At 52.4% G+C, this 25,000-nt stretch overlaps 1 protein-coding gene across 1 annotated transcript in view; it reads right to left on the reverse strand.

Moving 5' to 3' along the window:
• Window positions 1-2,723: 2,723 nt before the first annotated feature.
• LOC133107676 (disks large-associated protein 3-like) overlaps window positions 2,724-25,000 on the reverse strand; it is a 30,362-nt gene continuing 8,085 nt past the window's right edge. The window contains exons 4-30 of the mRNA XM_061216783.1: window positions 22,201-22,226; window positions 21,917-21,947; window positions 21,778-21,803; window positions 21,460-21,490; window positions 21,343-21,368; window positions 21,235-21,253; window positions 21,058-21,083; window positions 20,883-20,901; window positions 20,717-20,742; window positions 20,589-20,607; window positions 20,423-20,448; window positions 20,261-20,279; window positions 20,127-20,152; window positions 19,996-20,014; window positions 19,853-19,878; window positions 19,750-19,768; window positions 18,588-19,588; window positions 16,584-16,837; window positions 15,817-15,895; window positions 15,069-15,267; window positions 9,095-9,615; window positions 8,345-8,445; window positions 6,981-7,551; window positions 6,821-6,938; window positions 5,346-5,437; window positions 4,534-4,677; window positions 2,724-4,142 (exon numbers count right to left, since the gene is read on the reverse strand). Coding sequence (XP_061072767.1) covers window positions 3,879-4,142; window positions 4,534-4,677; window positions 5,346-5,437; window positions 6,821-6,938; window positions 6,981-7,551; window positions 8,345-8,445; window positions 9,095-9,615; window positions 15,069-15,267; window positions 15,817-15,895; window positions 16,584-16,837; window positions 18,588-19,588; window positions 19,750-19,768; window positions 19,853-19,878; window positions 19,996-20,014; window positions 20,127-20,152; window positions 20,261-20,279; window positions 20,423-20,448; window positions 20,589-20,607; window positions 20,717-20,742; window positions 20,883-20,901; window positions 21,058-21,083; window positions 21,235-21,253; window positions 21,343-21,368; window positions 21,460-21,490; window positions 21,778-21,803; window positions 21,917-21,947; window positions 22,201-22,226 — 3,728 coding nt within the window. The 3' untranslated portion in view covers window positions 2,724-3,878. The remainder of the gene's footprint in view (window positions 4,143-4,533; window positions 4,678-5,345; window positions 5,438-6,820; window positions 6,939-6,980; window positions 7,552-8,344; window positions 8,446-9,094; window positions 9,616-15,068; window positions 15,268-15,816; window positions 15,896-16,583; window positions 16,838-18,587; window positions 19,589-19,749; window positions 19,769-19,852; window positions 19,879-19,995; window positions 20,015-20,126; window positions 20,153-20,260; window positions 20,280-20,422; window positions 20,449-20,588; window positions 20,608-20,716; window positions 20,743-20,882; window positions 20,902-21,057; window positions 21,084-21,234; window positions 21,254-21,342; window positions 21,369-21,459; window positions 21,491-21,777; window positions 21,804-21,916; window positions 21,948-22,200; window positions 22,227-25,000) is intronic.

Consider the following 25,000-nt stretch of genomic DNA (forward strand, 5'->3'; position numbering starts at 1 on the left):
AAATATAATTGTACCACTTTCAAACCCCCCCCCCCCCCCAAAAAAAAACATGCAGATACACAAATTAAAGCCATATATGCACACACAGGCATACACTTGCATACACACATACAAGCAAAAGCGTTTGTGCTCTTAAAAGCTAAAATAGCTTTATAATAATAATAATAATAATAATGATAAATAGAAAACATTTACTACAGTCTTACATTCAGATGATATTCAGTGCTGAGTAAACTAGTTCACAGTGAGGCATCTTTCAGTGGTTCTGTCAACTTCCTGGTGACCAAAACGAGGATGGACTTAGAAAGTGGAACCATCGTCAGAGCAGATGTTCGACACAAACACACCAGTGCAGCTATGGCAGTCCGTCTCCTGTCACATGACCTCCTCACGGGTCACGGGGAAGGAAATCAGCGCAATTAAAAAAAAAAAAAAAAAAAAAAAAAAAAAAAACAAACGAACAGGTGAACACAAAACAAAGAGGATTTAAAATGGCAGGTCTCCTTTGAATTGCTGATCCTGATGAAGAAGGGTCACATGGGACCTTCAGAGAAGCAGAGAGCAGTCTGTGTGCTAGGTGAAGAGAAAGAGAGAGAGAGAGAGGGAATGTTCCCCTCTAGTTCAGATTATAAAATGTCCGCTGTATCTTGACAAGTGGGGGTGGTCTTCCTGTATTTCCTGTGGTCACGAAAAAAAAACCAGCCATGAAAAAATTCTGGAAATCATCTGAAATCGTTCCCGAACGCTGTCCGTCCAGTTCAGTCCTGGCTCCTCATTGGCTCAGAGTGCAGAGACAGCACAAATGGGCGTGGCGTGTGGGCGTGGCCTGTCCTTTCTGTCACACCAATCAAGAGATTGTCCCTGACTGACAGACAGTCCAGAATCAGCACTCAGCACGGAATCATCATTTCATCAGCAGTACCCACTGTAATAAAAACATAATCAATAATAATCGTAATAATGCTACTACTGCTACTACTACTACTACTAATAATAATAATGGTTATAGTGTCAGATATAATCATAAGAGTAATGTTATGTTTCTTCACAACACAGATATTTACATTATGATACTGAGGTGATTAAATAAATCTGCAAGTTCCAGTGAGAGAGTGCTCTGTGATATGAGTTATGAATGTTTGTGCTTCAGGGACACTCATACCCCATACCCTACCCCAAACCCCCAAACTCTACACCCATACCCCATACCCTACCCCAAACCCCCAAACTCTACACCCATAGCCCAAACCCCCAAACTCTACACTCATACCCCATACCCTACCCCAAACCCCCAAACTCTTCACCCATACCCCATACCCTACCCCAAGCCCCCAAACTCTACACTCATACCCCATACCCTACCCCAAGCCCCCAAACTCTACACCCATACCCCATACCCTACCCCAAACCCCCAAACTCTACACCCATAGCCCAAACCCCCAAACTCTACACTCATACCCCATACTGTACCCCAAACCCCCAAACTCTACACCCATACCCCATACCCTACCCCAAGCCCCCAAACTCTACACTCATACCCCATACCCTACCCCAAGCCCCCAAACTCTACACTCATACCCCATACCCTACCCCAAACCCCCAAACTCTACACCCATAGCCCAAACCCCCAAACTCTACACTCATACCCCATACTGTACCCCAAACCCCCAAACTCTACACCCATACCCCATACCCTACCCCAAACCCCCAAACTCTACACCCATAGCCCAAACCCCCAAACTCTACGCTCATACCCCATACTGTACCCCAAACCCCCAAACTCTACACTCATACCCCATACTGTACCCCAAACCCCCAAACTCTACACTCATACCCCATACTGTACCCCAAACCCCCAAACTCTACGCTCATACCCCATACTGTACCCCAAACCCCCAAACTCTACACTCATACCCCATACTGTACCCCAAACCTCCAAACTCTACACTCATACCCCATACCCTACCCCAAACCCCCAAACTCTACACCCATAGCCCAAACCCCCAAACTCTACACCCATAGCCCAAACCCCCAAACTCTACACTCATACCCCATACCCTACCCCAAACCCCCAAAGTCTACACCCATTACCCCATACTGTACCCCAAACCTCCAAACTCTACACTCATACCCCATACCATATCCCAAACCCCCAAACTCTTCACCCATACCCCATACTGTACCCCAAACCACCAGACTGTACACTCAGAGAGGTGACTCAGACTTTAACAGCGTATCGCTGTGGACCTGGATGTTCGGAGACACACATCACACCCTCCACCAATCAGAGAGCAGCTCACTGGACCAGTCACGTCCGTTGTATAAATATGGTTACATATTCCATTCTATTCTAAAAATACCCACGGCCGTATAAAATATACATATAAATATACATACATTTAATATCGATAGAAATAATTCTTCTTTGTGTGATTGTAATACACAGCGAAAGGCCTGCACATTTATGTTCGAAAGGTCAAGAGGTGGAAGGTCAAGGGGTCGGAAAGTGAAAGTCCTGCAGTGCGTTCCTTCCACCCATGATCTCAGCCAGCTGATTACACTCATTAGTTCTGCCTCCTGGGTGGAGAGTTAGAAGATGCAGGTGATTGGAACAGAATACCTGGGCGGACGTTCACGTTCTGAGCCCGGACTTTCCAGCTCTGCCTGAGGGGCGAGTGTGGGGCGCCACTGTGGCGCTGCAGTGACACTCTGTGTCCACAGGGGGCAGTAGAGACACCGACGGCCCCCGTTACGGCACGTGTTGGTACGGTAAAATAATGGCGAGCAAGTCAGTATATACATACACCACCCATCGTTTACTGACACAGAAAACACGCCGGCTTCCGAATGATCTCTGCTCACACGCCGCCGGTGTATGAAACATCACCAGCTTTTGTTGTGGGGGGGGAAAAAAAAAAAAGAGAAGGAATTGGCAACAGAGACCAGGAGAGGGAGAGCGAGAGGGAGAGGGATTTCAAGCGCGGATCTCTGAAGTTCTCCCTGCCAGAACAGCTTGAAAAAGCAACGACTGGCATCTCTCCCCTGCATTTTTCATCAAAGAGAAACTTGTGAAACCTAACAGTGAGAAAGAAATCTGAAAGAAGTGTCTTGCTTGTGCGTCAGAGGGGGGGGAGGGCTTGTTTGGCTCCTCTCTGGGATGTGAAACTGTCACAATAAAACAGATTCGTAGCCTTCATTAAGCGACAAGCCTGCGTCCAAAAACAAGACCCCCCTCCCCCACTCCCTGCCACCCTTTAGCCTCTCCCCCGGGAGGTCTAGTGACCATGCCCTGCTGTGTGCTACATTGGGCCCGTGTTGTTGACAATGCTGCCCCCTGTTGGTTGCTGCTGGAACGGCAGCAGGGGCAGTGATGATGTAATAACGACGGTTTCTCGGTGGAAACGCGTGGATCTGCACTCTGCCCATGTAGTGGAGGTCACTCCACGAGGGGTCGGGATTAACTGGACATTCCAAATTACGGGTGGGAATTGGATATATACATCCCCCATGTTGAGTGCCAAATTATGATAGAATTCTTTTTTTTAAGTGTTGTGGTTGAGTGTCCTGGCAGAATCTGACTCCTATTAGGCTCTATGATGTCACAGCAGGGTTCTGTAATGTCACAGTGAACGGGAGGGGCTAGAGGGCTCTGTGACGTCACAACGGGGTTCTGTGACGTCACAGTGAGCAGGAGAGGGTGTTTGTATCTGTGTGTGTGTGTGTGTGTGTTTATATCCCTGTGTGTATGAGTGTGTGTGTGTGTGTGTGTGTGTGTGTTTATATCCCTGTGTGTGTTTGTGTGTGTGAGTGTGTGTGTGTGTTTATATCCCTGTGTGTGTGTTTGTGTGTGTGTATGCTTGTATCCGTGTGTACGTGGGTCAGAAGCGGGTCTGTGCTTCTGGGATGTAGATCTCCATGCCGTCAGTGCTCTCTGTGGCTGAGTTCTGGCGGAAGGAGTGTTTGGCCTGCAGGAGTCTGCCATGTGGGTCCTGGGTCTGCTGGTCCCCCAGGGCCGAAATCTTCTCCGGGAGGGGAGGGGGCTCGCGGGACACCCCCCCGTCCCCGCCCCCGCCCCGGGCCCGGCCCCCACCCATACCCCCGCTGGGCTTCTTTGGTAACGGGGGAGGGGGGCCCTTATCCTCCTGGGGAGCAGTGGAATGGGGGAGGGGTGTGATGTGGAACCCGCCCCAGATGAAGGGGAAAATAAAAGATAAATGATTAAGTGTACAGAAATGAGAGTGGATGAATAAATAAATTCCAGAATGAGGAGATGAGAGAGTGTGTGTGGGTGAGAGAGTGAGAGGGTAAGAGAGAGAGAAAGAGAGAGAGTGTTAGATTATTTTCTTGCAGTGTGGTGTCCTTGTTCCTGTGATCCTGTACGTGTCACTGTGACTCAACAAGGCAGCCATTCCGGCTCAGAGTGTCCGCTCTAGTTGGCAGCGTTGGTTGCTCTGATTCCTGGCTGTTGCACTATGGTGGAGCAGGAGCGGGGTCATCGGCGGCCATTTTGGCTCCGGACAGGGCTCCGCTCACCTTTGGGTGCAGCAGCCTCCAGCCCAAGTCTTTGAGCCGCTGCAGGTCCTGGAATTTGAGGCGCACCTCCTCCACAGCCAGCTGCAGGAGGTCCCACAACTCGGCCAGGTCCTGGGGGCTGGGCTGGGGGTGTGCCGAGGGGTCCTGCAGGGCGCAGGGAGATGACATCAGCACTAGGGCTCGGGGTGATGACATCACAGGGGCACAGGGAGATGACATCTTCACTAGGGCTCAGGGTGATGACATCACAGGGGCACAGGGAGATGACATCTTCACTAGGGCTCAGGGTGATGACATTAGAGGGGTAAGTGGTAAATGGCAGGCATTTATATAGCGCTTTTATCCAAAGCGCTGTACAATTGATGCTTCTCCATTCACCCATTCATACACACACTCACACACCGACGGCGATTGGCTGCCATGCAAGGCACCGACCAGCTCGTCAGGAGCATTTGGGGGTTAGGTGTCTTGCTCAGGGACACTTCGACACAGCCCGGGCGGGGGATCGAACCGGCAACCCTCCGACTGCCAGACGACTGCTCTTACTGCCTGAGCCATGTCGACCCTGGGGTGGGGTGCATGGCGATGACACCACAGAGGCGCAGGATGATGACATCATTACAGAGGCACAGGGAGATGACATCAGTACAGGGGCACAAGGAAATTACATCATTACAGGGGCACAGGGAGATGACACATTTGTGCTGCGTGTATGTAAACGTTGATGTGCCTGATGGCAGAACATCGTCTTGTGGGGTGAAAGGTGAGGAGTGAAAGGTGAGAGGTGAAAGGTGAGAGGTGAGAGGACTCACCAGGCTGTGCTGGCAGAGCAGGAAGAACTGCTGGGCTTTCTGAGCCAATAAGGCCTGAGCACTGGCCACCGCACTACGGATCCCTGCCAACGCTGGGGGGGGAGAGAGAGAGGGAGAGAGAGAGATAGAGAGAGGGGGAGAGGGAGAGAGAGATAGAGAGAGGGGGAGAGAGGTTTAACAGTTAAAAGATGAGGATCTCTGGTAAAAATGTCTGGATGCCAACAGTGAAAGCTTTCATCCTGACATCCCTGCCCCTCTTCCCCCTCTCCTCTTTCTTCCCCCCATCCCATCACTTTATAGTTATTTAGCTGATGCTTTGATCCATGCTCTTATTAGATGAGACTAAGCAGGGGACAATCCCCCAGGAGCGATGTGGGGTTCAGGGACTTGCTCATGGACCTAACAGCTGCACTGATCCGTATAGTGGCTACACCAGGGTTTTAACCACCAACCTTCCAGGTCCCAGTCAAGCCACTAAACTACAGGCCCCTTAGCCACTAGACTACAGGCACCTTAGCCACTAGACTACAGGCACCTTAGCCACTAGACTACAGGCACCTTAGTCACTAAGCTACAGGCACCTTAGCTACAAGTGCTACAGGCACCTTAGTCACTAGACTACAGGCACCTTAGCCACTAGACTACAGGCACCTTAGCCACTAGACTACAGGCACCTTAGCCACTAGACTACAGGCACCTTAGCCACTAGGCTACAGGCATCGTAGCCACTAGGGCTACAGGCACCTTAGCTACTAGGCTACAGGCACCTTAGCCACTAGACTACAGGCACCTTAGCCACTAGACTACAAGCACCTTAGCCACTAAACTACAGGCAACTTAGCCTCTAGACTACAGGCACCTTAGCCACTAGGTTACAGGCACCTTAGCCACTAGACTACAGGCACCTTAGCCACTAGACTACAGGCACCTTAGTCACTGAGCTACAGGCACCTTAGCTACAAGTGCTACAGGCACCTTAGCCACTAGATGAGAGGCACATTAACCACCAACCTTCCAGGTCCCAGTCAAGCACCTTAGCCACTAGACTACAGGCACCTTAGCCACTAGGCTACAGGCACCTTCGCCACTAGACTACAGGCACCTTAGCCACTAGGCTACAGGCACCTTAGCCACTAGACTACAGGCACCTTAGCCATTAGGCTACAGGCGCCTTAGCCACTAGACTACAGGCACCTTTGCCACTAGACTACAGGCACCTTTGCCACTAGACTACAGGCACCTTAGCCACTAGGCTACAGGCGCCTTAGCCACTAGACTACAGGCACCTTAGCCACTAGACTACAGGCACCTTAGCCACTAGGGCTACAGGCACCTTAGCCACTAGACTACAGGCACCTTTGCCACTAGACTACAGGCAGCTTTGCCACTAAGGCGTTTCCATTTTGCCTGTCACAGAGAAGCGCCCCCATTTTGCCTCTCCCGGGGCCCCCGGGAGCCCCCCCCCCCCAGCTCACCCTCCTCGGGCAGGTCGTTCTCCTCCGCCTCTCTCTGGAAGTGCTGGCACCATCCCTCTATCCTCTCCACCTCCGCGTGGAGGAGGCGCAGGAAGAACTCTGCGTCGCGGGGGATGGGGGAGGGGGGCGCGCGGGGGCAGGGGGACGGGGAGGGGGGGGCCCGAGAGCGAGCGGAGGCGGGCCGGCTCTGGGGGGCGGGGCCAGAGGGCGTGGCTCTGCCGTGATTGGGGGCGGGGCCAGAGGGCGTGGCTCTGCCGTGATTGGGGGTGTGGCTGGTGGGCGTGGCTCTTCCATGGCTGGGGGTGTGGCTGGTGGGTGTTGCTCGCCCGTGATTGGGGGTGTGGCTGGTGGGCGTGGCCCGCCCGTGATTGGGGGTGTGGCTGGTGGGCGTGGCCCGCCCGTGATTGGGGGTGTGGCTGGTGGGCGTGGCCCGCCCGTGATTGGGGGTGTGGCTGGTGGGCGTGGCCCGCCCGTGATTGGGGGTGTGGCTGGTGGGCGTGGCTCTGCCGTGGCTGGGGGCGTGGCCGGGGTCGTTGGCATGGTGATAGTTGTCACGGTAAACCCACTGGCCCTGCGTGTGGACCGTGCGCGTCTCCTCCGGCTCGGAGGCGTGGCGCTGAAAGGAGGAGGTGGAGTACTGGGAGGCCACGCCCCTCCCCTGGAGCTCCTCCCTCTCTGAGCTCGACGGCATCCCTGACATCACACTGCAGGAACGCCTGAACCGCGCGCGTCTGAGAGAGGGAGAGAGAGAGGGAGGGAGAGACATTCACATTACACAGAGAGAGAGGGAGGGAGAGAGAGACATTCACATTACACAGAGAGAGAGAGAGAGAGAGACATTCACATTACACAGAGAGAGAGAGAGAGAGAGAGAGAGGGGGAGAGAGAGAGGGAGAGAGACATTCACATTACAGAGAGAGAGAGAGAGAGAGACATTCACATTACACAGAGAGAGAGGGAGAGAGAGAGAGAGGGAGGGAGAGAGAGAGAGAGAGAGGGAGAGACAGAGAGAGAGACATTCACATTACACAGAGAGAGAGAGAGAGAGAGAGAGAGGGAGAGAGAGAGGGAGGGAGAGAGAGAGAGAGAGAGAGGGAGAGAGAGAGAGGGGGAGAGGGAGAGGGAGAGAGAGAGGGGGAGAGGGAGAGAGAGAGAGAGGGAGAGACAGAGAGGGAGAGAGAGAAAGAGACAGAGAGAGAGAGAGACACATAATTATGGCCCTGGACTAACACTCAACCAGGTTAAATTCCTCCTCTTTCTGCATGACCTGGTGTTGCTGTCTCCCACAGAACAGGAGCTACAGAATCAGTGGCTTTATATGGAGGTGAAGTATGGGGTCCTCTCAGTATGCATGACTACACTAGATGGGAAAAAAGCATCCCATTGAATCCCTACATGCAGCCTGCAGAACAATTCTTCACATCCAACAAAAAAAACACCAAACAATGCATGCAAGAGGAGATACAGGGAGGGGGGGGCAGATGGAGAGGATTTTATTGGGGGTGAGGGGGGGGGGAGGGTCACCTCTTGTTGTCTTCCATCTGCACCCCGATGGCCTGCATCGCCCTGAGTGCCTTACCCTCCGGGTCTGAATCAGAGAACGTCTCTGAGCTGAGATTTTCCACCTGTACGGGTGAAAGAGAGATTATTCACCTGTTTGCAGGTAAAACAGAGGAATTAACCACCTTTATACCTGTACCTGGCTTACACTTCTGTACATCCTGCAAGGCCACGTACATGTCCACCATTTTGTTTGAAGTTTACATACTGTCTGAGGAGGCGTTGTAATATGACCCCCCCAGGACTAACACTAACACTAAACAAGATTAAATTCCTTGTCTATGTGCATGACCTGGTGTTGCTGTTGCCCACTGAACAGGAGCTACAGCAGCATCTGGTCCTGTTGGAGCAGTACTGTCAGAACCGGGCCCTGACAGTACACCCTAGAAAAACTTCCAAAAAAAGGCAAGATCTCAGCGTTCCCAACAGAGAAAGTGTAAATAATGGAGAACGGAGGCTTTGCTCAGAAGTTCAAAAACGTTGGCCTATGGCCGTTTAATTTGTCACGAGCTTAAAACATGGAGGTCATGTTCAACAGGCACTTCTCTGGACTCCACTATCCGACGCGCATGCCCTCTTTATAAGGACAGTCTCACCTGATATTCATTCGACCAATGAACATCAAGGTCATGGAGGAAACCAGTGACACTGTAAAGGGTTCTTTTAAGCGTTCTGCTGTCGTAATATCGCGCCCTCAGGGGGAAGCGGACTCACCTGCCCCGCGATGGCGGGCCTCCACCTGCGCCCGTGCGCATCCTGCACGCACTCCTCCTGCACCCTCACGCTCTTCCCGTTGTGCGGCAGGGAGACGGACTTCCCCAGCGTGGCCACCCGGACCGCGGGCCCGGCCCCCGTCCCGCCCAGGCCCAGGCCCAGGCCCAGGCCCAGGCCCTCCAGCAGGTTGTCGGCCGAGCTGCTGTGCCGCGGCCTCATGGACCCGCCCAGGGCGCGGCGGCCGTCCAGACTCTCCACGGAGTTGCTGTGCTGGTAGGGCGGCCGGCGCCGGCCCTCGGACCCCGGGCCCTGCTGGTAGCCGGACCTGGAGGACGGGCGGCCCAGGCAGCCGTCCGAGCCGTCCAGCGAGGTGCTGTGGATGCGGGGCCGCCGCAGGGCCGGCTGCCCCGTGCTCTGGAGGTACGCCTCCTGCGTGGAGTCAGAGCTGCTCTGGGCCGTCACCGACCGCCGCGTCATCCGCGGGGGGAGCGGGGGGGCCAGCTTCCTCCTGTTCGGGAACACTGAGAGAGAGGGAGGGAGGAGAGAGAGAGAGAGGGAGGGGGGAGAGGGGGGAGAGAGGGGGAGAGGAGGAGGGAGGGAGAGGGGGAGGGAGAGAGGGGGGAGAGGGAGACAGTGAGAGGGAGAGGGGGGAAAGAGGGGGGAGAGAGATAGAGATGGGGAGAGGGGGAGGGAGAGAGAGAGGGGGAGGGAGGGAGGGGGGAGAGAGAGGGAGAGAGAGAGAGAGGGGGGGGAGGGAGGGAGGGAGGAGAGAGAGAGGGGGGAGAGGGGGAGGGGGAGAGATGGGGGAGAGAGAGAGAGAGTGAGAGAGGGGGGAGAGAGGAGGAGAGAGTGACAGAATGAGAAAGAGAAAAAAAGGGGGAAAGGGGCGGAGAGGGAGGGAGGGAGGGAGGGAGGGAGGGAGAGAGAGGGGGAGAGACAGGCAGAGATAGAGATGGGGGGATAGAGAGAGGGAGGGAGAGGGGGAGAGAGAAGCAAAATAGGCACCTATTTTAGTCCACACATATTCTGTGTGATATTTTTGAGATGTAGAATTGTATTTCTTTCTTCTGTGCGCTTATAGTAGTTCAATTTGCTTTTGCATACCTATTAGGTTTATGTCAGTGTATGCTTTGGCAATGTCAGGGTACCCTTGCCATGCCAATAAAGCGTATTTGAATTTAAATGGAGAGAGAAAGAGAGTGAGAGTGAGAGTGAGACAGGTAGTGTGAGGGAGGAGAGCGAGAGAGAGGAGGAGAGAGAGAAAGAGAGTGAGAGAGAGACGGGTAGTGTGAGGGAGAGAGAGGTCATACGAGGAAAGAAGTTTTTGTGAAAAATGTTTTTTTTTATAGACTTCTTTCCCAGTGCCTGAGATCAGTAATGCCGGGGGCAGGACTGCGGCTTCAGTCAGAGGCCGCAGCGGTGCAGGAGCGATGCGCAGATACTGGGGTTCTGCAGAAACCCACAGCACCAGGGCTCCGGCAGAACTGCTGTCAGAGACGGGCCCTGGAACAGCACCCAGGGCTCCAGCAGAACCTGCCTCTGCTGCAGAACTACTGTCAGAAATGGGCCCCTGGCAGCCCTGCTGAAAAAAGAAACGGCTCAAGCCGGGTTTTGAAACAGCTGGTTCGCTGGTTGACCAGTTAGACGAGCTCCGTACTCAACAAGCCAGCTCAAGCTATGTTTTGAAAGAGGTGGTAGCTGGTATGTCAAGCTGGTCGTGGCTAGATTTTGCTCTGTGAGGTACACCGTAATGAACACGTACACACAGTACTGTGCAAAAGCGTTAGGCAGGTGTGAAAAAATGCTGTAGAGAAAGAATGCTTTCTGGGGCTGCATTTCTGCAAATGGAGTTGAGGATTTGGTCAGAATTAATGGTCTCCTCAATGCTGAGAAGTACAGGCAGGTACTTGTCCATCATGCAATACCATCAGGGAGGCATCTGATTGGCCCCAAATTTATTCTGCCGCAGCCAATGTCGTTTAGAACTATCTTCAGCATAAAGAAGAACAAGGAGTCCAGGACGTGATGGTATGGCCCCCACAGAGCCTTGAATTACACGACGATAACATTTGTATTTTTGAAAGCATTCTCATTTTACAGCATTTTTTCCACAACTGCCTAAAACTTTTGCACAGTGCTGTATGTTTGTTTACATGAAGCAGCGCTACCTCCTCATTAGACTCTCCCATCCACTCCAAATGCAGACATACGCTTCGTCTCTGTGTGTTACGCAGTTTGCCCTTTCTCTTGCCTTAAGATGTAAATGCAAGCAAAATAAATTGCATTCATTGAAAATAAGTTGCTTTAAAATTCAGTGTTGCTGCGGAGGATACGAAGGGAGCGGAGACGCGCCGCGTATGGATGTACCGCTTCGTCTGATTAGTTTCAACAACCTGCGGTCAACGGTTCTGTCAGGTCTCAGTCACAGACCAACAGAAAATGTATGTGCCAAAAGTTTCCTGCCGGTTGACTGTTCCCACGACACATTTTTGCAATCTTTCATTCAGCCGGCTTTGGTCCCTTGAAACCAGAATCGCAGACACTGACTTCATTGACATTTTTCGAAGGCTGTCGCAGTACCTGCCTTTAAAGACTGACATTCAGTGGAGGCGTCTGGAGGGCACCGCAGACCAGAGGTGGGAGAAATATCTGATTTGTGTTGAATGTATTAATACTGTAACAAAAAAAGAAAAAGAAAGAAAGCCTCTGGGAAAGGAATCGAGTCCCGTCTCGTAGTTTGTTTCTGTACTCGCCCTGTTCTAGGTATTTGCACGGTTAAATGTTCCGCCTCATGTTTTGCTAGCAGATTCCATGCCTCTGTCTTAGTTACTGTTTCTTCTGTTTGTAATGGTCTCACCTGTTCTCGTTGTCTCCTCGTCAGTGTCGGATAAAAGCCTTCCTGTTTCTCTGTTCCGTGCCAGATCGTTTTGTGACCTGCATTCGTGCTTGTGTCTTTGTACTTTCCGGGGTTTATTCCTGCCCGCTCCGTACCCGTTTCCCAAGTTCCTGTCTCCAAGCCCTGCCCCAGCCCTTCTACCCTTCTCCAGTTCCCCGCTGCTTGATCTCCTGACTCTTGTTTTTGGACCTTGTTTTTGGACCTTGTTCAGCCGCTCCCGAACCTGCTCCTTTCCTCCTCATTGTGCCTCCGACTGCCCCACTGAGCTGCTACCAGGAACCTCGCCCCCTCTCTGCTCCCGGGACCGAAGCCATGGAAAGATACATCGCTGAATCACGGGCCTCCGGAATCATCCGCCCCTCCTCATCCACGGCTGTAGCCGGATTTCTCTTCTTCTTCTGGGCAAGAAGCACTGCTCATTATGCCCCTGCCTCGACTACCATGGTCTCAATGACATAACCATCAACAACCGCCACCCCCTACCGCTAATCTCCTCTGCCTTCTCCACCTCACGAGGCTACCTTGCAACGTCTTCGTGAAATTAGACCTTCGCAATGCTTATCACTTGGGGATGAGTGGAAGACAACCTTCACTACCCAACCCGGCCCCGATGAGTACCTGGTGAAGCTGTTTGGGCTCACTAACGCTCCCGCTGTATTCCAGGGCGTCGTCAATGACGTGCTCCGGGACTTGGTATCCAAGTTTGTATTTGTGGACCGGGATGAAACTTTCTCCCGATTCCCTTGAAGAATACCTTTGTCATGTGCGCCAAGTTATCCGGCGACTCCTGGAGAATCCTGCTTCACCCTAAGTAATGAGTTTGATTAATGAGTAATGGGTTTTTAATTTGCTGAGCAGTGTGAGTTCAGGCAGTCCTGGGGTTCGTCGTCGCGAAGGGATGGAGACTCAGAAGGTGAGGTCGGTCCAAGCATGGCCAGAGCCCAACAGCTGCAAGCAGCTCCAGCGATTCCTTGGGTACGCTCCTCTCACTACCCTCACCTCTACTAAAGTGCCCTCATCTCTGGAGCCCAGAGGCCAGATCAGCCTTCAAGGAACTTCAGCATCGCTTCACCTCCGCAACTGTCCTGTGCCTGTCTGACCCCAGCAGCCAGTTTGTGGTGGAGGTAGGTGCAGATCCCGTCTGCACGCCCTGCCCAAACAGGAGGGAGGTCTAGAGCCGCTGCTCCCTTCCAGTTGCTTGGTGGTCCTGGCCAGGCTGGATATTGTTGGAGTCCTGGAGGAGGAGACCCTTCTGACTGACCCGGGGCCTAGTAACACCCCTGGTGGTCGTCTCTACGTTCATGAGGCGGTGTCTACGTTCATGAGGCCCTCTCTATGTTCATGAGGCCGTGTCTACGTTCATGAGGCCGTGTCTACGTTCATGAGGCCGTGTCTACGTTCAGAAGGCCGTCTCTACGTTCATGAGGCCGTCTCTACGTTCATGAGGCCGTGTCTATGTTCATGAGGCCGTGTCTACGTTCATGAGGCTGTCTCTACGTTCATGAGGCCATCTCTACGTTCATGAGGCCGTGCACTCCCAAGTCCTCACCTGGGACCCACACCTCGCATGCCTGTCACCCCGGAACAAACTGGACTCTGGCCCCGTTATCCTACCAGTTCTGGTGGGCTTCTATGAAGGAGGACACGGCCAAATTCGTTGCGAATTGCCAAGTGACAACCATTCCGAGATGCATGAATGTGGTGGGATCGGAATGGTGCTTATTACATCACCCTCTTATCCAACTTCCGACACGAGCAGAACTCACCGTAAGTCCTCAGTGCTTATCTGAGCTGGAGGCTGGTCAACTAGCTACCAGCTCTTTCAAAACAACCTGGGATCTGGTCTGAACTGGCCAGCCAGCTACATTACGTTACATTACAGGCATTTAGCAGACGCTCTTATCCAGAGCGACGTACAACCAAGTGCAGAACCATGCACGTGCTAAACCATGTTGAGCTGGGAGCTGGTCTGAGCTGGTCAGCCAGCTAAACCATGTTGAGCTGGGAGCTGGTCTGAACTGGTCAGCCAGCTAAACCATGTTGAGCTGGGAGCTAGTCTGAGCTGTGTTGAGTAGTTTTTTCAGCAGTGTGTGAATGTACATTTGCGTGCATGCATGCATGTGGGCGTGTATGCATCTGCGTGAGTGACAGCGAGAGTGTGTGAATGTGTGTGTGGGCATACACACAGATGTCAGGAACTAGCAGTACGTCTGTCTGTCTGGGTGACTCAGAACGGACTGTCTGAGGGATGCGTCACCATGCCAACAGCCTCCAATGACACCCGCCTCCCCAATGGCCAGCTGGACGACTGTGGCCCCTGTCACCATGGCGATACCCTCAGCATCCCGCAATACTGAGTGCTGGATCCCCTAACCATGCCTCCTCCTATAACCATGCCCCTAACAACGACCTCTATCCTAAAGATGGGCACTGCTTTCAAGTTGGGTTGTCAGCTTACTCCAAGTTGGGAATACATAACCTTTATGCTAATAAAAAACAATAATTGGCAATACTATGACTAGGCTTTATGTTTATGACTGCACTACATGCAAGAGTTCAGTTGGGGAGTTTGGGTTCAGGGTTAGGGTTTCGCGGCTAGGGGAGGGGTAAGGATTTAAGGTTTAGGGTTAAGGCTTAGGGTATAGGGTTTATGGTTAGGGTTGATGGTTAGAGTATACAGTATAGGGCTGAGGGAAGGTGTTAGGGTTAAGGGTATGGGGTTTACGGGAGGGGTTAGGGTTAAGGTTAAGGATTTAGGGTTAAGGGTTAGGGCTTAGGGTATAGGGTTTACGGGAGGGGTTAGGGTTAAGGGTATAGGGTTTAGGGGAGGGGTTAGGGTTAAGGATTTAGGGCTTATGGGAGGGGTTAGGGTTAAGGTTAAGGATTTAGGGTTAGGGCTTAGGGTATAGGGTATAGGGTTTACGGGAGGGGTTAGGGTTAAGAGTATGGGGTTTATGGGAGGGGTTAGGGTTAAGGTTAAGGATTTAGGGTTCGGGCTTAGGGTATAGGGTTTAGGGGAGGGGTTAGGGTTAAGGTTAAGGATTTAGGGCTTATGGGGGAGGGGTCACTGAGACTCACCTGCGCCTCCCTTGCCCCCTCCCTGGGGGCCGGACAGGGAGAAGACGGGCAGGCAGTCGTCGTCCTGGGAGACGCCGGCTTGGATGGCGCGCACGTAGCTCTGGCTGCGGGCGCGGAAGCTTCCGGGCAGGTCGAGGGCGCTGACCGCCTGGGACTCCCCGAAGTCGCCGAACACCGACTCCGTCAGCGACTCGCCCCGCTGCAAGACACGGCCGCACGCCTGACCCCCGTGACCTTTCCATACCCTGCGAGTACCCCGAAATCTGCCCTCCAATCCAAACACCGCCGCCGGTGAGCTCCGAATGTTGGCAACGGTCGACTGTGAACGTTTTCATGTCTCGATGGCAGAGGTGTAAAGTCAGGAAGCAAAAGTCCTGCCGTGTTTTTCGTCCGCCAATGAGCTCAGCCCGCTGATTTCACTCGTTAGTTCTCCCTCCTGCCTGAAGATTTGTGCTAATTTGGGCAAATCCAGGTGATTATAGCAAAATCCTGGCAAGGAATCTTACTTTCTGAACCAGGATTTTACATCTTTGCTACATGATAAACACCAGAGGACATTAGGCCAGTAGGTTTGCGTGCTACATACCCATATTATAACTGTTTTAACAAAAGTGGCATTGCGGGAAATGGCTTTTGCCAGTTTTGTGTTCTCTTGGCTAAAGCTGATGACAGGATATATCGGTACTGTAAAATTAGAAATGCAGCTGCCATAGCAACCATCATGATTGACAGGGCCATTGAATCTCACCTGCATGTGCATGCAGCTGTGATTCCTGGGCATGGTGCGGCTGTTGGCGTAGGTGTTGGCACACTGCTTACACGAGTACCTGCAGTCAGATAGCCAAAGACACCGCAATAAAACGGCCACTCGGACAAACACAGAAACGTCAAGCGATAAAACAGCCATTCAGTCAGATGCAGAAACGCATAGCAATAAAATGGCAGGCATTTATATAGCGCCTTTATCCAAAGCAGCCATTCAAGTCAAGTCGGGCTTTAGAGGGGGCAGGGTCAGGGATAGGGCGGGTTAGGGTCAGGTATGGGGGGGTAGGGTTAGGGGGCAGGGTCAGGGTTGGGGGGGGGCATGGTCAGGGATGGGGGGGCAAGGTTAGGGGGCATAGTGAGGGTTAGCGGGAGGGGCAGGGTTAGGGGTTAGGGATATGAGGGGGGCAGGGTTAGGGGTTAGGGATATGAGGGGGGCAGGGTTAGGGGTTAGGGATATGAGGGGGGCAGGGTTAGGGATATGAGGGGGGCAGGGTCAGGGTTTGGGGATATGAGGGGGGCAGGGTTAGGGGTTAGGGATATGAGGGGGGCAGGGTCAGGGTTTGGGGATATGAGGGGGGCAGGGTTAGGGTTTGGGGATATGAGGGGGGCAGGGTTAGGGTTTGGGGATATGAGGGGGGCAGGGTTAGGGATATGAGGGGGGCAGGGTTAGGGGTTAGGGATATGAGGGGGGCAGGGTTAGGGATATGAGGGGGGCAGGGTTAGGGGTTAGGGTTTGGGGGGGCCTCTCACTTGGGGGGCCTCTGGTCCATGCTGACGGATCGGCGCAGGGCCTCTCTCTGGGTCCGCAGGGCGTTCCTGGGCGGGGCGGTGTTCCGGTGGGCGGTGCCGTTCCGGGGCGTGGCGGCGCCTGGCTCGTGCACCTCCACGCTCTCGTCGTCCCCCATGGCCCGGATGTAGCTCCCGCTCCTCATGCGCCGGCACGGGATCTCCGCCCCCCCCTCCGAGACGCCGCCCCCGACCACGAACACCTCCTCCGAGGGGACCTGCCCGCGCACGGTGGGGGGGTCAAGGGTCAAAGGTCAGGGGTCGTGCTGGAAAAACTCCCCACGAAGCACTCTGTACTGTGCGTTTACAAATTCCCCTGATTAAATGAACATGAGCAATATTTTCCACAAGGAACGAGTGAATGTGTGTGTGAATAGCCGCTGTAAATCGATGATTCTGCCCTTAAGGTGAAAACGGATACAAACTCTGTGTGTGTGTGTGTCCATGTTTATCTGTGTGCTTGTGCTTGCGCGTGTGTGTGTTTGTGTGTGTCGGGTAGAACAATTTCAATGAAGAGTGTGGGTGATTGAATACTAATTATACTGCATGTTTGTGTGTGCTTTTTTTCATGTATGCTTGTGCTTATGTTGCTATGTGTGCATGTAGTGTAAAGGTACCTGTAGGTGTGTGTGTGTGTGTGTGTGTGTATAGGGTGTGTATAGGTTGTGTGTGTGTATAGGGGTGTGTATAGGGTGTGTATAGGTTGTGTGTGTGTATAGGGTGTGAGTGTGTGTGTATAGGGTGTGTATAGGGTGTGTATGTAGGGTGTGTGTATAGGGTGTGTGTGTATAGAGTGTGTAGAGGGTATGTGTGTATAGGGTGTGTATAGGTTGTGTGTGTATAGGGTGTGTATAGGGTGTGTGTGTGTATAGGGTGTGGGTGTGTGTGTGAGTGGGTGTGTGTATAGGGTGTGTGTGTATAGGGGTGTGTGTATACAGGGTGTGTATAGAGGGTGTGTATAGGGTGTGTGTATAGAGGGTGTGTATAGGGGGTGTGTATAGGGTGTGCATATATAGAGGGTGTGTATAGAGGGTGTGTATAGGGTGTGTGTGTATAGAGGGTGTGTATAGGGTGTGTGTGTATAGAGGGTGTGTATAGGGTGTGTATAGGGTGTGTGTATAGGGTGTGTGTGTATAGGGTGTGTATAGGGTGTGTGTGTATAGGGTGTGTATAGGGTGTGTGTGTATAGGGTGTGTGTGTATAGGGTGTGTGTATAGGGTGTGTGTATAGGGGGTGTGTATAGAGGGTGTGTATAGGGGGTGTATATAGGGTGTGTATAGGGTGTGTGTGTATAGGGTGTGTATAGGGTGTGTGTATATAGAGGGTGTGTATAGGGTGTGTGTGTATAGAGGGTGTGTATAGGGTATGTATAGGGTGTGTGTATAGAGGGTGTGTATAGGGTGTGTGTGTGTATAGTGTGTGTGTAGGGTGTGTGTATTGAGGGTGTGTATAGGGGGTGTGTACAGGTTGTGTGTAGGGTGTGTGTGTATAGAGGGTGTGTATAGGGGGTGTGTAGGGGGTGTGTGTAGGGGGTGTGTGTATAGGGTGTGTATAGGGTGTGTGTAGGGTGTGTATAGAGGGTGTGTATAGGGGGTATATGGGGGTGTGTATAGAGGTTGTGTATAGGGGGTGTGTGTGTCGGGTGTGTGTGTATAGGGTGTGTGTAGGGTGTGTATGTATAGGGTGTGTGTAGGGTGTGTATAGGGGGTGTGTAGGGTGTGTGTGTATAGGGGGTGTGTATAGGGTGTATGGGGTGTGTGTGTATAGGGTGTGTATAGGGGGTGTGTACAGGTTGTGTGTAGGGTGTGTGTGTATAGAGGGTGTGTATAGGGTGTATGGGGTGTGTGTGTATAGGGTGTGTATAGGGGGTGTGTACAGGTTGTGTGTAGGGTGTGTGTGTATAGAGGGTGTGTAGGGTGTGTGTGTATAGGGGGTGTGTATAGGGTGTATAGGGTGTGTGTAGGGTACCTGCAGGTAGTGCAGGCTGTGCTCCTTCCCTTTGGGCTCCAGCGGTACGAGGGCCTTGCTGTGGGCGGGGCAGCCCTCGCGCGCCTGGCTGTTGGCCATGGCGACCCAGGCCTTCATCTTCAGGGCGTGCTGCGGGTCCCCGGAGCAGCTCATGCAGTCCCCCGGGGGCCCCCCCGTGGCCCTCAGGCCCCGCAGGGTCAGGTCCTGGATGGCCCCCTCCAGGGTGTGGCGCCCCCTGCTGGCCGGGTGGCACCCGCTGTCACTGTCCAGGTTGTCGTCGGAGCTCCACCAGCCGGCGTTGCGGGAGCGGTGGCGGGCGTCGCGGCTCTTGGCGCGGTCGTGGCTCTTGCTGCGGCGGTGGCCGCCTCGGTTGTGCGGGGCGGGGTTACTCCGAGGGGCGGGGTTCCTGGCGGCGTGGCCCCCCCCTCCGTTGGCGCTGGCGCCGGCGGCCTCGCGCTTGCCGGCCCCCTCCAGCGAGTGCGACTTGGCGAACAGCCGCTGCACCGACTGCACCAGCTGCCGGATCCCGCTGGGGCTCTCCGGCCGCTCGCTCTGCTGCCCCCCGCTGGCCACGCGCTGGTACTGCAGCGTGTGGAACCCCTCCAGCTGCTGCTCGCCCTGCCCCCCGCGCGGGGCCTTCCTGGGGGTGTGGTGGGCCCCGTAGTGCGCGCCGGGGGGCCCCGGGCTGCCGTCGTACAGCTGGTGGGGCCCCGGGTGCGCGCGGGGGAAGGTGCCCCCGCCGTAGGAGGGCACGCGGCGGGCGGCCAGCTCGTGGGGCGTCGCCACGGCGGGGTAGTAGGCGTGGTTGCCGTGGTTCCCGTGACCCGCGTAGTCCTGCGGGTGGAGGGGCGGCAGGTCCAGGTCCTCCGGCCCGCAGTGGCACGGCCCCGGAGCATGCTGGGATTGGCTCCGGGTCACATGGTACCCCTTCGTGGCCGGGGCATTCCGGGCCACCCGGGCCGACAGGGGGCGCTGTGGGCGCGACAGTCTGCCGGAGTTACCTACACAACACACAACAACACACTGTTACACAACACTGTTACACAACACAGGGCTCCGCCGGAGTTATCTACACAACACACAACACAACACACTGTTACACAACACAGGGCTCCGCCGGAGTTACCTACACAACACACAACAACACACTGTTACACAACACAGGGCTCCGCCGGAGTTACCTACACAACACACAACACAACACACTGTTACACAACACTGTTACACAACACACAACACAACACACTGTTACACAACACTGTTACACAACACAGGGCTCCGCCGGAGTTACCTACACAACACACAACAACACACTGTTACACAACACTGTTACACAACACAGGGCTCCGCCGGAGTTACCTACACAACACACAACAACACACTGTTACACAACACTGTTACACAACACAGGGCTCCGCCGGAGTTACCTACACAACACACAACACAACACACTGTTACACAACACTGTTACACAACACAGGGCTCCGCCGGAGTTACCTACACAACACACAACAACACACTGTTACACAACACTGTTACACAACACAGGGCTCCGCCGGAGTTACCTACACAACACACAACACAACACACTGTTACACAACACTGTTACACAACACAGGGCTCCGCCGGAGTTACCTACACAACACACAACCCAACACACTGTTACACAACACAGGGCTCCGCCGGAGTTACCTACACAACACACAACACAACACAACACTGTTACACAAACACTGCTACACAACACACAACACAACACACTGTTACACAACACAGGGCTCCGCCGGAGTTACCTACACAACACACAACAACACACTGTTACACAACACTGTTACACAACACAGGGCTCCGCCGGAGTTACCTACACAACACACAACACAACACACTGTTACACAACACACAACACACTGTTACACAACACACAACACAACAACACACTGTTACACAACACAGGGCTCCGCCGGAGTTAGCTACACAACACACAACACTGTTACACAATACAGGGCTCCGCCGGAGTTACCTACACAACACACAACAACACACTGTTACACAACACACAACACAACACAGGGCTCCGCCGGAGTTACCTACACAACACACAACAACACACTGTTACACAACACTGTTACACAACACAGGGCTCCGCCGGAGTTACCTACACAACACACAACACAACACACTGTTACACAACACACAACACACTGTTACACAACACACAACACAACAACACACTGTTACACAACACAGGGCTCCGCCGGAGTTACCTACACAACACAACACACTGTTACACAATACAGGGCTCCGCCGGAGTTACCTACACAACACACAACAACACACTGTTACACAACACACAACACAACACAGGGCTCCGCCGGAGTTATCTACACAACACACAACAACACACTGTTACACAACACAACACAGGGCTCCACCGGAGTTATCTACACAACACACAACAACACACTGTTACACAACACAGGGCTCCGCCGGAGTTATCTACACAACACACAACAACACACTGTTACACAACACAACACAGGGCTCCGCCGGAGTTATCTACACAACACACAACAACACACTGTTACACAACACAGGGCTCCGCCGGAGTTATCTACACAACACACAACAACACACTGTTACACAACACAGGGCTCCGCCGGAGTTATCTACACAACACACAACAACACACTGTTACACAACACAACACAGGGCTCCGCCAGAGTTATCTACACAACACACAACAACACACTGTTACACAACACAGGGCTCCGCCGGAGTTATCTACACAACACAACACACAACACTGTTACACAACACAGGGCTCCGCCGGAGTTAACTACACAACACACAACACAACACAACACACTGTTACACAACACAACACAGAGCTCCGCCGGAGTTAGCTACACAACACAACACACTGTTACACAACACAACACACAACACTGTTACACAACACAGGGCTCCGCCGGAGTTAACTACACAACACACAACAACACACTGTTACACAACACAACACAGGGCTCCGCCGGAGTTAGCTACACAACACACAACACAACACACTGTTACACAACACACAACACAGGGCTCCGCCGGAGTTAGCTACACAACACACAACACAACACACTGTTACACCACACAGGGCTCCGCCGGAGTTAGCTACACAACACACAACACAACACACTGTTACACAACACAGGGCTCCGCCGGAGTTAGCTACACAACACACAACACAACACACTGTTACACAACACAACACACAACACTGTTACACAACACAGGGCTCCGCCGGAGTTAGCTACACAACACACAACACAACACACTGTTACACAACACAACACAGGGCTCCGCCGGAGTTAGCTACACAACACAACACAACACACTGTTACACAACACAACACACAACACTGTTACACAACACAGGGCTCCGCCGGAGTTAACTACACAACACACAACACAACACACTGTTACACAACACAGGGCTCCGCCGGAGTTAACTACACAACTCACAACACAACACACTGTTACACAACACAACACAGGGCTCCGCCGGAGTTAGCTACACAACACAACACAACACACTGTTACACAACACAACACACAACACTGTTACACAACACAGGGCTCCGCCGGAGTTAGCTACACAACACACAACACAACACAACACACTGTTACACAACACACAACACAGGGCTCCGCCGGAGTTAGCTACACAACACACAACACAACACACTGTTACACAACACAACACTGTTAATTATACAAACACTGCTGCACAACACAAGCACACAACACTGTTAATGCCCTGACACAAACACTGCTACACAACACACAACGCAACACAAACGCTGTTACAGCCCTTTCACAAACACTGTTAATACCCTGACACAGCCTTTTATCAGTGTCACATTTTTACCTTAAACGTCACAGGTAAGCAACAAATCAGCTCGCTGTTCATTTAAAATCGTTCAAATGTAACTGTTTGCTCCCAAACATACTGTACTAAGTTCACCGCAAACGTTTGCCGTCTTGAATGCACGTCAGGTAAAAATATACGCAGCAGTGGAACAGGCAAATCAGCTCACCTAGACTCTCCTCCATGACCCAGCAAGCTGTTCCACACAAACTCTGTGTGTGTGGAAGAATAGACTCAAATAACATCACACACTCAGGTTTTTTATTAATTAATTTTTCAACTTAAAACTGGCTGAGAAGACATGGAAAATGTGTTTTTTCCTGTTAATTTATTTAATTACCTGAGCCAACATGAGCAGCAGATCCAGACTTTATGAAAACATGCTATCCCGGCTGAAAAAAAACTGCTCCAGCTAGGTTGGTTGACCAGTTCCGACCAGCTCCCAGCTCAACATGGTTTCGCTGGTTGACCAGTTCCGACCAGCTCCCAGCTCAACATGGTTTCGCTGGTTGACCAGTTCAGGCTAGACATAGTTTGACCAACTCAAGCTATGTTTTGAAGCAGCTTGTAGCTGGTTGCCAAGGTATCAGCTCAGACAAGCTACCAGCACCAGCTCATACCCAGCTAGACCAGCTCAACTTTCAAACTGATCAAGCTGGCATTTGTGGCTTTACAGCAGGGATATTACTTTGTTATAGAAATGAACCGGCATAGGTCAAAATAATTGGTTGGTTAAAAACCTGCGAACACACACATAGTTGGTCAAACCTGTAGAAAAGAAGCTCTTCTGATTCTCACCAACAAACCGACCCGATAACCTGATGTGAAATGCTGGATTGTGTTTCACACTCGTGTGTGAAATCACTATAAGAAATCTGACAGCCCAACACACCACAGTCGTTAGAGGCTGATCATGAGACCACTCAGCCAGACCAGTGCCGTATGGGTACAAGAGCAGGTTCTGTGATCGGTGAACTCAGGGTGGCCTCTCGCCTAGTGGCTACGGTGCATTACTGGGACCCAGAAGGTTGGTAGTTCAAGCCCCAGTGTAGCCACAATGAGACCCACACGGCTGTTGAGCCCTTGAGCAAGGCCGTGAACCCTGCCTTTTTCCAGCGGGGAAGGTCCCCTGCTTATTCCAGTCAACTATATAGGATAAAAGTGTCAGCTAAATAACAAATTCAGCTGATGCAAACGGGGTCTTGAACCACCAACCTTCAGGCACTGCGTTACAGGCTGCTCCACCTTTATAAGAAACAGGCGCTGGTCTGAATCCCTGTCGCGGTAACTTTACCGCCTGCAGCTCCAGATGCTCACCCACCGGCGACAGAGAACACAGCTGTTCGGAAGATTAACACCAGCTTTAAAAAAATAATCACAATTGGGAACCGAAAAAATAAACAGCATAATATACCAGCCTTCCAGAACTGTAGCTCCCTGCCTTCACTGCATCACAATGTAGTAAAAAGCAATATGTGTGTTATTCCTGCACTGCATTCAGCGGGTGGGTTTTGTTGAACGCAAAGAGAACATTAAAAAAAATACGTATCTCCTCTTCTCTAATAAACCTCAATTACAGCACCCTCCTCACCTGTGAACCTTTGTCTCTCACTCCCTCTCTCTCCCTCTGTTTTGTTCCCTCTCTCTCTCCCCCTCTCTCTCCTCCAATAAACCTCCATCAGCCTATCTCCATCATCATCATAATCATCATCACCATCATCATCATCCTCATCACCATCATCAGACATCTCTGCAGTTGTGATGCCTCATCATTATTTTCTTCTTAACGTAGAAGTAAATAAAATGAGAAAGGCCATAGAGAGAGAAAGAGAGAGAGAGCAAGGGAGAGAGAGAACGAGAGAGAGAAGAGACAGATAGAGGGAGAGACAGCAGATATGAATGCAATCAATACTGTGCTTTAATGTGTAGGGTTTCATGTCAGGGTGATCTTGTTAGCCCAGTCTGTCTGCTCCCATATTTCCAATAAAGGAAGTCTCTGCTCGGATTTAATCTGATCAGGCTCCATTACACACGGAATAGGACCACTATAGTCCAATAAAACATGTCAGACTTCGATAAATGTACCTGCGTCCCGGATCTGTACACTAAGCATGAACACGGCATTCACGAATGTGACATGACTGCATCATTGCACTGATAATACAGCTAGGGGAACGTGTCTGTGTGTTTCAGTTTTACCCTTTACACCAGGGATCGGCCAATCAAGGCCCTCAAAGGCCCAAACCTGCCTTTACCTGGGGGTCAGGTGTGAAGACAGCAGCACTAATTACTTTGGAGGAAAGAAAACCAGCCCTGGATCTGAGGGCCAGAGTCAGTGATCCCTGCTTTACGCCTTGTACTTGATTTTATTATTGCCGGGAGAGTGCAGGAAAAGTATGTACATCCCAGATGAAGCCAACTGCATTTCAAGTCACACCTGGGTCACGTACACAATTGTTTTGGATTCAACAGATACTAGGCCATGGAGCTCATCCAC

This window comes from Conger conger, chromosome 1 (assembly GCF_963514075.1).
Source record: "Conger conger chromosome 1, fConCon1.1, whole genome shotgun sequence".
Classification (NCBI taxonomy): Eukaryota; Metazoa; Chordata; class Actinopteri; order Anguilliformes; family Congridae; genus Conger; species Conger conger.